This window comes from Mobula hypostoma, chromosome 7, assembly GCF_963921235.1.
Source record: "Mobula hypostoma chromosome 7, sMobHyp1.1, whole genome shotgun sequence".
Lineage (NCBI taxonomy): Eukaryota > Metazoa > Chordata > Chondrichthyes > Myliobatiformes > Myliobatidae > Mobula > Mobula hypostoma.
This window is the reverse complement of record NC_086103.1, coordinates 39,900,018-39,913,675: the sequence shown is the minus strand read 5'-3', so window position 1 is coordinate 39,913,675 and position 13,658 is coordinate 39,900,018. Positions and strand designations below refer to the sequence as shown.

At 35.7% G+C, this 13,658-nt stretch overlaps 1 protein-coding gene across 6 annotated transcripts in view; it reads right to left on the bottom strand.

Moving 5' to 3' along the window:
- Nucleotides 1-340: 340 nt before the first annotated feature.
- The window catches only part of c7h5orf24 (chromosome 7 C5orf24 homolog), a 32,874-nt gene continuing 19,556 nt past the window's right edge, over nucleotides 341-13,658 (bottom strand). The window contains exons 3-5 of one of the 6 annotated variants that reach the window (XR_010018624.1): nucleotides 11,161-11,586; nucleotides 9,058-9,196; nucleotides 341-766 (exon numbers count right to left, since the gene is read on the bottom strand). Coding sequence is in view for 3 of the 6 variants with exons in the window: in XM_063053293.1 (XP_062909363.1) it covers nucleotides 11,024-11,586 (563 nt within the window). In the remaining 3 variants the exon portion in view is untranslated. Of the gene's footprint in view, nucleotides 767-795; nucleotides 11,587-13,658 lie in introns of those variants that run through there. The other 5 variants (XR_010018623.1, XM_063053295.1, XR_010018622.1 and 2 more) reach the window with 5 other exon arrangements.

Genomic DNA, 13,658 nt, shown 5'->3' with positions numbered 1-13,658 from the left:
ATCCACTTCTAACCGTATGATGGGACAGGATAAATCAGATTAAGGTGGTTGACCAAAGACACGACTGTCGATGCCAAAACTATAATGTAGAAATGCACTCATCTTTTCAAAGTTTCTGTTCTCTCCTCTCCCCCCGCCCCGCCCCCCCATTTCCTGAAGAAACACAAAATGAGAAAGACCTTCTTAACGGGTATCACGGGCACTGTTCATGTTGGAACCATCATGACCACAACTGGTTACCTGTCTTGTATCTCTTTGTGGCCACCGTTGTGATTGGCGGGAGCATTTCAAACTGTTATGATGAAGTAATTCAAAAATACTTTGTTGAAAGTTTGGGATATTTATTCGATATTATCTTTCTTTGATTCCTCCATAAAGGGAAACACTACATATTACCATGTCTAATGTTTTGAAGTGTTCTATAAGAATTCTTATCCTATTTTACATTTTTTATCCCGTTTACACTTCTTTTAAAATCAAACTTAAGATACATCGTGGAATCTCTAGCGCAGAAAGGATGGCGTGTTATAAACGGACAGCGCTAACAATGTTGCTTAGGCTGAGGAAAAAGATCCGTCACATGAAGCGATGATTTAACGCTCAAAGCAGATCAATCCATTTCTACTTGATGCTCCGATTAAGCAGTACGTTTTTAGCTGTAGACAAGATGAACTCAGCTGCACAATTTGAAAGGCAAAATTGTAGATACTGGAAATTTGAAGTTAAAACAGAAAATGATGAAAATACTCAGCAGGTCAGACTCCATCTATGGAAAGAGAAACAATGTTAACATTACAGGTTATTGCCCTCCAGCATGCAAAACACTTTTTCCTGTGACAAACATTGGGAGAAATACACTTCGGATTTGAACAAATATTAGTAGCAGAAAAAACAAAATAAATTTGGAAACTATAATGAATTCATCCTATATTCCATGCCCCAACTTGCGAGGGTAAGCATGTTACATGCCTCCCTCACACTATCAAATTGTGTTGCCACTTTCAGGGAACAATGGAATTGGACTCTTCAGTCTCTATTCACCAACATTCCTTAGTGCCCGACCCGTTACTGTATAGGTCCTGCTCCCACTTTTACTTCTCAAAATACATCACTTTGCACTTTAAATTCTTCATTGCTTTCAACTACTGTCATCGTCTATTCAGTGTCAAATTCACTGCTATTGTCAACTATGGCTAAACTAAAGAGGTATAATCTGTACAGTCTCAATTAAATCTTTGCTGTGTATTGAGAATTTAATTAGGTTGTGATAAGGAGGATAATTATTTTTAATGATTAAAACATACTCAATAAACATCTTACATGTCCACAAATAAGAGAAAATAAAGTATAATCATACAAAGTAGACATATACTAAGGTGAAAACCACTGAAAAGCAAAATCTTCAATTTTTAACTCATGGTTAGAAAATAAACAATTAGGAATGAAACTGGGTAAGAAATTGTGTAGGTAATGACAATCTAATCTTTTTACAGATAATCTACTTAACTAACATCAAAATACATCTATTTCTATTAAATGATAAATTATATTTAATAAATCTAAACCCCAACTTATTCATCCATTTAACTGTGAATCAGTGTACAATGGAGAGTAAACCAATATAGGTAAAAATGTTCACATTGCACAAAACATTTCAATAAGCTGTTTAAATAAAACATTATTTTTTAAAATTTCATTTATGATAACTAATTACAAAATAGGGAATACAAAGTGATATGTCTTGAAGTCAAAAACAGTGTTTCAGATACAACCTTTAATATCTAGCTGGAGCTGAATATCAATTTTCCCATTAGATGATAAACAAGCAACAGATGCCACACAACTCTGTCTGATCACCAGGTTTTGTTTTATGTAAACTATCAGGTATATTGTGTACATTATTCGTTTCCCACTTAATGCTTTAAAAAGGCCTCAAATATCAAGCTCTTTGCACAAATGAATTGCCACCATAAACTCAGTCATATCATCTTCTGCCACATCTTCAAACGCAAATGTTACAGTCAAAGTTACATTTAAATCTGGAAATCCGATTGCATATTTAAGCATCATACAGGATGCCAGAGGAACAGGGTGAATCGAGCAACATCAATGGAGGGAAATGGACAGGAGACATTTTGGATCGAGAACCCCCCCCCCGCCCCACAATCTAGTACAGGTGATGAATGTCAACCCAGAGTGTTAACTGTTCATTTCCATCCACCGAGTACTGCCAGCGCTGTGTGTGGCTCCAACATACATGTAAGTGACAACAGGATTGGAGGATATGAAATGTACAACTTTGGGAAGGTGGTGATGGTTTATGAGAAATATTTTTGTCACTTCTCTTTGGGCTATCAATAGCTAGCTATCGAGCAAGGTCAAGCCCTGCTCTCTTCCATTCACCGCTTTGAATCCATGTATATCTTATGTTAAACAGCTTTATTCATTTTTAAAATTTAAAGTAGCAAAGAACAAGCAACAAAAAGTGAGCTGCTGTCATTTATACTCTAAGAGGAATGGGCAGATACTTAATTCCGTTTAACTAGAATCATTTTATACTCAGATGTGATCATTGGGTTCCTGTGTATTGGTGTAACTAAAAAATCTAACATACATTTATAGAATGGAATTTACACAGTAAAACATTACAAGATATTTCATAAAATACCAAACAAAATTTGATACCAGGTTAATAAAAGGTCGTAGTGAGGGACAAGCTAGATATTAGCGAACACAAGAAAATCTGCAGATGCGGGAAATCTAAACAACACACACAAAATGCTGGAGGAACTCAGCAGGCCAGACAGCATCTGTGGAAAAGAGTAAACAGTCGACATGTTGGGCTGAGACCCGTCATCAGGATATTAAGGGGGAATCTTAAAGGACAACCAGAACCAAGTTTATTATCATTCATATATACACAGTGAATTTTATTGTTCTGCAGCAGCAGTGCAGTGCAGTGCAAGACATAAAAATTGCTATAAATGACTAATAAATAATTAGCGGCAAAGAAGAATAATTAGATAGTGTTCATGGACTATCCAAAAATCTACTGGCAGCGGGAAGGAAGCTGTTCCTGAAATATTGAGCATGGGTCTATAGGCTCCTGTACTTCCTGCCTGATTATAGTAACAAGAACAAACTATTTAATTGATAGTATAATGACAATACAGCAGAAAAATAATAAATAATATGAATAAAGAATAATGAAACAAAATAATGAGGCAAGGGAGGAATTTTTCATGAATAGAATATTAAACTTAAAGAAAACTTGCTTAAGAGTTTCATGGTTGCTAGAGAGCAGTAACTAGGAGTTCATGGAAAGGACCCAGCAGTATAATGTATATGTGTAGTGTATTCTATAAATTTGCTTTCTTATTTTTGTCCTCTATGCTGACATCATTCTACCTTCTACTAAGTATATAGTTTTTATTTTGCTTGTACCCCAGGTTGTCTGGGTATCCAGAAAGGAAAGATTCTAATGAGATGGCTGGAAAAAGAGGAAGATCTACCACAGGCAGTTTGAGTGTCAGGAGAAATGCGCTGAGTATACAGTTGCTGGTGGTATCTGCTCAAATGAATCTGTCTAAATAAAGTATGGCTTAATTTAATCAAGATGTTGGCTGATCCAGGAGACTCAAATGACATCATGAAGATATGTTTAAAACTGGTTGATAATTGCTCTAGAACAATTGCAAACTTTCCATGACATGGTGGGAAGTTAAGTTACGTAGGGCTCCTGAGAGAATGCACCAAGGTTGTTCAGCTTTCTGTTGACTCATCCAACTAGCATTGATCATGAGAAGTAATTTCCTCAAGGGCATTGTTAACACAGCCAGAAGGACTTCTGTGTTATTTGGTGGCAGGATAAGTATCCTATTTTATGGCATAACAGTCTGCTCTGAATGCGATACAGCAATTGTTTTAGGGACTTTGATTAAACAGTTCAGGAAACTTTCTATTGGCAGGAATGTAGGTGATTGGAAGACCGAGTAAACAAAAATGAACCTGAGAAAAGGCAGGGATAGAACAGAAGAGCAAGATTAATTGAAACTAATTCAGTGAGCAGATACAGGCACATATGGGCTCAATGGTTTCCCTCTGTGATGGATGACTCAATTATTTTCTGCCACAGACCACAAGTAGGAGACTCTTGCCTCGAGTCTGCAATACCATTCAGAAAGGATCAGACATTCCCCAAGTCCATTTTTTTGCCATTACCCATTCCTTATTAGGAATCTAAACTAAGTCGTAAAATATGCAAAATGGTACTGCCCTTACCTGTATGAAAAAGAGTTGCAACGACTTACAACCTTCTGACAAAAAAAAGTTTTCATTAAGGTCCTAAATGAATTCCCCCCTATTTTGAAACAATGCCTTTCGGTTCTAGAGTCTCCTGTGAGAGGAAATATCTTTTCCACTTTTTTTCAGTCAAACCCCTTATATGCTTCAGTAAGATCACTTCTTCTCCTAAACTCTGGTGAGTGTCATCCTGTTTAACATTGCGTAATAGGACAACCAGTCCTATCAGAGAGTATTCTGGTGAATTTCCTCCTGTGAAATTGCATCTTTCTTTAGATATGGAGGTTCATAAAAGCACAGGAATGCAAAATCATATCAGAGAAAACTCCAGAAGCAATTTATTTAGATCTGTGTATGACCCAATTAAAAAGATGCAAAAAGTTCAATATTATTCAAGAAGAATAACATGTAAATATTGTGCTCCATCATAAATACAACTTATATCAAGAATTGCTACAGCTGGTAGACTATACTTTCATCCTATTTTGTTATTGCCACCGAAAAAGGCAGGAAAATATTTATGTGCAGTGGAACAAGTATATAAAAAGGGATTTGAAGAATGAGACAAATCTTGAATTATGACAAAAATACAATAAGCAGTCAGTGAATTTAGAAAGTAAAATATATTTTAAATATATTAAAACTTGTAAATAATTTCTACACATCTTTACATTTAGGAATAAATAAGCCAATGTTTTGCATATTGATTCAGTTTCAGAATTCTTGAAGTTGCAAATTCTCAACTGAGTTAGAAGAAAAAGAATTAAGTCACTTCATATCAGGAGGTCAGTAAAAATCCATATAAATAATAGCCATACAATATGGGAGAATAAACAATTTAAACTGCAGATAAAAGAAAGTTAAGACAGACATTTCTGTATTTCCTGATATGATCTGAGAGCTTTGGATGGACAGATGATCTGAGATATTTGTTGATAAAGGTTTTCATTATCATAACTGTCACTAAAGCAAACATACATGACTACACCTCCACTGTGCCCTCCTCACCTCTAAAGTGCCAGGTTTAAGCTGGCAACTTCCCACAGATGCAGAGTCAGCATCACTTTGAAAAAGAACCATGCACTCCATTTGTTAACAAGTGAACCAATTTTTTTAATGTGATTTTTTTCCCCTCACATTAACGCAGTATCAGAAATGGCAGAATGCACCTGAAAGATAAACAGTGATGTGAGAACTGAAATACAAGTTTTTGTATAATTTTATTTGTGTATGGATGAAGGAGGAGAAAGCAATGGATTACCTACAAAAATAATTAGTAGCATACTATAAGAATGTAACTTAAAATTCTTTAAAAAGACTATATTTGAATGAAAAACTGTAATGTACCACTTCTGATTTTAATACAGTCCTTTATTTAAAGATTCGAGTGAGGGGGATAAAAATAAAAATACAGCTTTCTCTGTTATGCAGAGACCATTAATTCTTGAGTTGAAAACCAATAATGTTTAATCAGAACTAATTTTAGATCAAAAAGCCTAAAAAAATATATTTTGACCTAAAGCACAAAGAGCAATTTCCTAAGTAGATCACTTTAGAACTAACCAAAAACTTGACTACAATAACTGCTGTTTCACCAGTTTCTCATCCAAGAACAGTAATAGAAAAGTAAGTTCTATCATATAATCAAAAAATTCCTAATGCTATAACATTTATATATCATCCATGAAAACAAGGAAGCAAGGTGTTTTTCTGCTGTTGAAAGCCTCTGCAGGGACAAGGAATTCTTGTCAATTTGCTGCAATACCTTGGTGCATTTCAACATTTAAGAACATTCTTCACAAGATATCACTTGTTGGTCTGCATTAGTAACTGCTATTGGAACCCCCAACAATCAGAAGCAGGGTTCCACATCTGAAAAGAGAAGAAACTGAACTCTTGCAATCAGCAGTAAATGTAAGTACAGTAGATTCCAGTTAATTGGGCTATGATTAATGGGGACAGCTATGTATTTGGGACAAAAATGGATCGAGAAAATAAATGGGATTCCCTTTGTTTATATGGAACACTATGTCATTCAATTGGGACAGGAGACTTGCCGAAAAGTTTCTAACTAGCATCAGTCACATGCACTTATGTCGTTGTCAGACACTACACCGCGCTTAAAGCGACCATTTTTAAGTAGCATCATTTGTGTGTTTTTGTGTTCATAAAGCAGTAATTTTTGTCACTGATAGTTGGCGAGAAGTAAGCAGTAAGATAATTTAGAACTGTTTGCTCACTGTGGTTTCAAGCATGGAGGCTTGGAAATTCTAGAAACAGCTGCGAGTGAAAATTAAACAATTTTACTGCTTCAACAAGTTAGGCACTACAAAGAATTTGAAGGTATCAACAATCATCTTGAATGTTGCAATGAAAATGAAGATTTGGAGGATGCAATCGTCGATATCATTGCATGAAGGCTGTCCATTATTCTGCACTAGGTATCGGCGCTGATTTTGTTCACTTGCAGTCAATTAAAAGAACATGGCAGCACACAACTATTAGGAACTAATACAAAGTGTTCTAGTTTGTTCTGTATTTCGTTTAAATACATAATCTGTGACTCAGTTAAATGGTAGTTTGTCTTTTTTATACCTTTTCCATGAAACCAGCTAACTTGGGCAGCTGCTTAAATGAGCCAAAATCAACAGCTCCCGATGTGTCCCAATTAACTGGAATCCACAGCTGTAGCATTAACTAGCTGTCTATTTTCCTGAAGAGAAGTAAATTACCAAGGAAAAGTAGAACTTTGGGAAGAAACACAGTAAGTATTTTCACTTTTATATACAGTAAGGCAAACTAATATTTTTAAATAATATTGCATAACAAAATAAATTTTAAAATAAATTGACTTTCTATCAGTATTAGTTCCGGCAGATATGAACTTTTATACTCGTACAGAAAAACGATTGGTGGAACAACATTTCTCTCCGTTTCTTTTCAAATGTTGTCACTCCAGGAAAAAAAAACATTGTGCACACAGTCCAGTAACCGATAAGGTTTCCACTTTGACCAAAAATGTATTTGCCAAAGCAACTTTCCCTTGTGACAAAGGTTTCCCTATCATTGAGAAAACAAGAAGATATATTATTTTCCTTTTACATGTGCAACAAAAGTCTTGCTACAATCCCTGACAAATCACAACACATAGGTATTCCCAAAATGAATTTTGAAGGCAGGATATGATGCCCAGAACATCAGAACCTAAACTTCTGGTAAGAGGACAGGAAATAATTTCAACCAATTAGTGAATGATATGGTGAGAAACTGCACACGAGAAAACTGGTCACCGAGTGCACAGGATTTGTAGAGATAAGCAGAGCCAGTGGTGGACAACAGCTTCAGAAATTTTACCCCTCAGTGTCCTTTGCTTACCTCAAAACCAAGCTATTACTGGGATGTAATTTTACTGCATGGAGATGGAGGAGAGAGTAATAAAACCAGGCCCCTCCATGCACTATATGGTTCAGATCCATTGACTACTGTAGCTTAGTGACTATCAATGTAAAAATAGGGGAACAATACATTTCAAAACATCCTTTCAGGTTCTCTAGAAAATAAGGGAAATGATTCAGAAATTTTCTAAATTTTGACCTGTTCCACACATAACGATATTAGAATTTATGCTCCACAGATTTTTCTTATTTTTGTTCATAATGGGCATTTCTAAATACATTACAGTTGCCCGTGAGAGAATAGCGATTCTCTCGCTGGAAAGAAAATTCTGCATGTGATGGTCACGGTCAGGATATTAAAAAATAATCTGGGATCCAGCACAGGGATAACAAGCTATTTTCTTTGGTGTAAAATGCTACTATTCTAAGTGACCATGCTTCAAATATTCCCTCCATAAGTCATATTCCACATTCAAAGCCTGCTTAGATAAATTGTCAACTGGAGAATTACCAATTGAGAATATCATAGTGAAACACAACCGTGTCCATACCATGACTGAAATTAGGAAACTCAGCAAAGAGCAAGGACTAATCTGGACAATGTCCTAGTCTATAACCACAATATATGATCTGTTTACCCACTAAACCATAAACAAAGGTCCTTCAGAGTAAATTTCCCATCTAAAATAACATGCACAAAATACTAAAAAAAAGTTTTATCATACATAGTACAAACTTTGTCCGTTACATACAAGCATTTTGATGCAGCAATTGTGTGTACAATATGGCATCACAAGTAGCAACAAATCTGAAGCATGCAGTTTTGTCAACATGTAACAGAGATGTTCAGAACAGAGGCACCCTACAGCTGAGGATTCTTCAAGAGTAGTGATCTCCAAGACTTGTAGCAGTATCTGCTGGTAGACATGAATTAAATCCATAAAATGCAGCATCTATGAAAGACGATCTGCTTGCCAACTTAAAATATTGAGCAGCGGTATTGCTCTAAGCATCACACATGTACAGTTCTGAAGCAGTTATTACTGTATCAGTCTTGGATACATTTCACTTTTAAGTCCATTTAAAACATGTCTGCAAGGATTTCTGAAAAGAAAAATGGTTCTATTATGGAACAGGTAACTAGTGTCCAGTTTAGGAATGCTGGCAATGCAAAAACAGTCTGAGGTATATTCTTGAAAGTAGATTATATCTCAAGTGTTGGATTAGTGAGGACATTCAGCCACAATGGATGCTACAAATATGTAATTAAACCTTAAAGACATACATATACAATGGAATACTTCTGATGAAACCAGTGTTATCATTACAGTAGTACATTTAATAAATGTGGAAAACCTGCCTTTCTAGGAACGATTCGTGTAGTTGTCTTTTTTTAAATCTTTTGTATGTCCAATTGTGATTAAGCAGAAGCGTTAAGAACAGTGCTCAACTCTCTGGCTGTTGAGTTTTTCTTCGATCTTGCTTTTGCCTGTTAAATACTAATAGAGAGAAATAGAGAAATATTGTATAGCTTTGCAAAAATAGGCTTCATATTACATTGCATTTGATTTTAAATGCATTTCAGACACAGAGTGCCATGCAAGTAAGGTTTTTTATTTTACAAAACACATTAACTATGATGCAATACCAATGAATGATTAACTAGTTGTCACAATTTTAAAACTGACACCTTATAAGTCCCAGGCCAAACAACACTACAGTTAGCTTGTTGGAGATTGTAATAGCCACCACAACTGAAGGAGATGGCCTTCAGAGTAAAATGTGAATGATTATTTTTTGTCTTACAAGCATGCAAGTCACAAAATATTCATTAACATTCTACTAGTGAAATTTGAGTGAAAGTGGCAGAGCCAATGAATAACTGGTTTCAGTCTAACCACAACTCTGTCTCTTTTCTCAAGCTTCTGAGTGTCTAAATTAAAATTGGAGCCCACATTAAAAATTTAACAGAAGAGTAGCATTTCTAAGTGAAAATTTGTAACTTATTACATGACATTTACAACAATTTCACAGTTTAGGCATTATTTTTGTTTTGCAGTGTTCTGCCTCAGTTGTGGGAGATCATCCAAGGATTGAATTCCACGCACATAAAGTCAACCTTTCTGAAAAGCTGGTTTTGTTCCTTTGATCAATCCTGCATCAAAATCCTTAGAAATCTGTTATTCCATTTAACTAACCAGGTATTTATCTCCATCCTACTGCAGTGTATCACAAGAAACAAGAGTAAACATCTGGCTTCTATTAACAAATATGTTACTTTAAAAGTAAATCTTAAGATATTCCAGTAGTTAATTCACAAAAGTTGAGAATCAGATCAAGTGATACCTAACTTCAGCCCCTGCAGGATTCACATTAGATTGACTGAACATCAAAAATACAGTATATGTAGCAGTACCCCTAAAAATGCTTTGGAAGCCAGACTGAGTGATTTGCAGCATTTTGTAATCACGGGGAAATAAAGATTATGGTTACCAGCAAGGCTTTTGTAAAGCACGGGTTGTCACACAAAGTTCTATACCATGTTGATAATCATCATTTCAGAATATTAACTAAACTCAGTGATAATTATTTTTCATGAAGTGCTGCTGTGCACACCTTTCATAGCCGCTTCATTCATAAGCTTACCTTTATAAGACAGTCTACATCAGTTGACTGCTGCTTTCAGCTGAACTTCTTTAAGACAAGTCTTTGTGGAGACTAATGCCCTATCCCTTTCTCAAATTTCCCAAAGGCAAAAATAGCGTAATTAAAATAATTGAAAATTGCACTTCACCAGTCAAAGGAACCCCAGTAGCTCATGAATGCCATCATTGTTACACCTGCAAGCACCAGGTCTTCTTATAATCATTCATATTCTTTTTCCCACAACTAAGTATATAAAATAAGGAAAATTCAGTATGGTTGCCTTGGCAATTATTAATTGCAACAGGGCCAAAATTAATCAGGTGGAACTATATATACTTTGAACTACAGCAGATCCCAGGACATCCAGCTTTCCCTCTTTATCTTTCCTTCTACTCAAATATGTACAGCCTTCTCGTAAAGTGGAAATCATGTTTGAAACTGGACCCCAGTGAATAAATCATTCAAAATGATACTGTAGTTTGCAGCAAAACCGGTATCAAAGAGATATTGTAACTAATACGTGTAATTTTCCAAAGGCAGTTAGTTCTATTTTAGAGCCTAGGTTCCACAACAAGTTGGTTATAATCATATAGTATGGGTGTGCAGATCAATATGTTGTATAAAAAGTTACCCTACTTTGTCAAGGAACAAATAGATTATAGAAAAACAAAGCAGGTGTTTTACTGATTCAGCTCCGTGTTTCTATTTGTGGGATGGTCCACGTAATGCTTTTTATGGACCATTGAATAGCTAAAAGTAACACTACTGCCTGATGGGAAATCGAAACCTGATATGTGGGAGAGAGTTTTCATGGTACCTGGCGGTCTCCCTGGGCTGACGCGGTATCCCGCTGCCTTGGTTGTGCCCAAGGGCCTGCCTGGGCTGGTCTTAAACCCAGCTGCCTTTGTTGTTCCCAAAGGTCGGCCTGTACTGGTTCTGTACCCAGCAGCTTTTGTCGTCCCTGAAGGTCTTCCTCGTTTCCCTGCTCGGAAAATGTTTTTCCTTCGTTTCATATCATCCTGGGCTTCTGCGTTTATTTCAACATCTATTTGTGAATTCGGTTCCTCCAGCGACTCTTGTTTAATGCAGCTTATTGGCTTGTAGCTGTTTCCATAAAGTTTGTCCGGTTGAGAAGAACACAAGTCAAATTGGTCATCACTACTCACATCTTCTGCACCGAGATTCACCTCCTTCACAGACTGACAGCAGCTAGTGTTACTGCAGCCAACTGAATGCATTATTTCTAAGAACAAGATCACAAAAGCATTTTTAAATAATTTGTAATGATAAATATAAAAATAACTTTCACAGAAACTTTTTGGAACCAAGTCAAAACTCTCATCTGAGGAATCATAAGATCAGATCTAAACCTCAGCACTACAATCGAGTAGCAGCAGCAGTTTCCATTTACATTTTTAAACCATTTGTGCCAGGCATTGAGCTATTCAAAAATATAATTGTAAGATTAATCACTGTAAGTTTAACACATTGCTAAATAAAACCAATATAGTAATGTCAATATTTGGAATGACTAATTAGAAATATTAGCCCATAAATTCAAAAAGTCAGTAGATAATGAGTTGCATTTGATTTTAAAATCTATCCATTTATCGTTCCTTTATCTCTATAATTCCTCAGATCATGGTTCCACAACACCACCACTGAAGACAATGGGTGCACGTTACCATTAGCCTGTCACTCTCATTGCTCAGCCTGTGCACTAAGAACACATTTTGGGTGCAAGGTGATTCATAGCCATGGAACTAGAACATTCTAGAAAGAGCAAGGGAAAGTGCTGCAAAATGCAAAACCTCATGATTTGACAGCTGAACCAAGAAGGACCTCTTGGTCAGAATCTTTAAACTTTAGCGCATCCTTGTAGAATATTTTACAGTGATGGTTTCAGCTCAACATTGCAGCAATAACATGTGACTTAGGGTATGGGGGAAGATGAGGGATGGTGGCCGCAGTCAGTTTCTTCCAGGCTATAAAGCTCACACACTGCAAAAACCACATAAAACGGGACCAGGCTGCTATGGTCAAATGTTGGGGAGGCTTGCACAATTCTGCGACTGATCAGTGTTCACAATACATGGGTAGCCTGTTCCATCACAGTCCACTGCTTTGTGCCAGGCAATTAGTTACCAATGTGATCAGCATGGACTTGCTTGATTAAAACACACAACATGGCAATGGTTATGTGGAGGGTTTTTTTGTGAGATTTTTTAAAAACTCTTTTTCCAAAAATAAAAGTGTGCACTTTTCCAACACTTTTCAAAAAAAAATTATGTCCCTGTCAAATTACTTTCAATTACTGTATCTTTAGGACCCATGTATTCAATTTTTCTTTAATCTTTCAACAAGATTATATAAAACCTTATTATGGTAAATGTGACAATACAAAAAAGAAAGCTGAAAAATGTGTGAGTTTTAATGTGATTATAAAGTTGCTTAAAAAGTTTTTGTGTTTTGTTTTTAAAGAATGGGTTTTTACACAAATGACCTCCATGGAAAAATGTAAAACAGATTAAATGATTGTAAAATGTGCTCTTTCAACAGCATGGAAACCCAGCCAGTCAAGAACTTTTACACTTCTAATCAAGATGTTGGATTCTTAATTTTTTTCAGAAACCTTGCAACCACCCCCAGAACTCAGACCTATAATATTGCTGATATTCCTTTGCTTCCCTGGATAATATTTTTTTGCACTAATTAACTTTGTACTGGGTAACATTTTTTCTCTAAGTTCATGATAGATTCTTAGCTCTCTAATTTTAAGAAAGGCATGCTTTGCAATCAGCTTCAGTCCCAACAATAAGCAGCATCAGTGCATGGAAATGCCATGGGTGCTTTTCTGCAGAATCCGAATCAGGTTTATTGTCACTGATGTAACTTGTGAAGTTTGTTGATTGGTTGAATCTTGTAATATTTACCCTTCTTGTTTTTTTTTTCACTGTTTTAATGGAGGTCGGGATTGAGGACGTGATTTTAAGTTTAACTCTGTTTGGTTTCAAGTTAGCCCATTGCTTTGCTTTGCTTTTAGTTAGCTGCACGGTGGGGTTTTTTTTGGGGGTTTTTTTTTCTTTTTTTCCATTGATATATATAAAATCTAGTATACTATTATGTTATCTTGGTTTCTTATGCTTAAATTACATTGTTTGTAGTATTTTCTTTTTGGTATTGCTTTCTTTTGGAATTTTATTATACTTTAACATTGTATTAATGTTTATATGGCTCACCTTTTTTGTATACTTACTCAATAAAAAGATTTAAAAAGAAAAGAAAGAAAGAATCTTAAGATGGGCAGCTCATTTA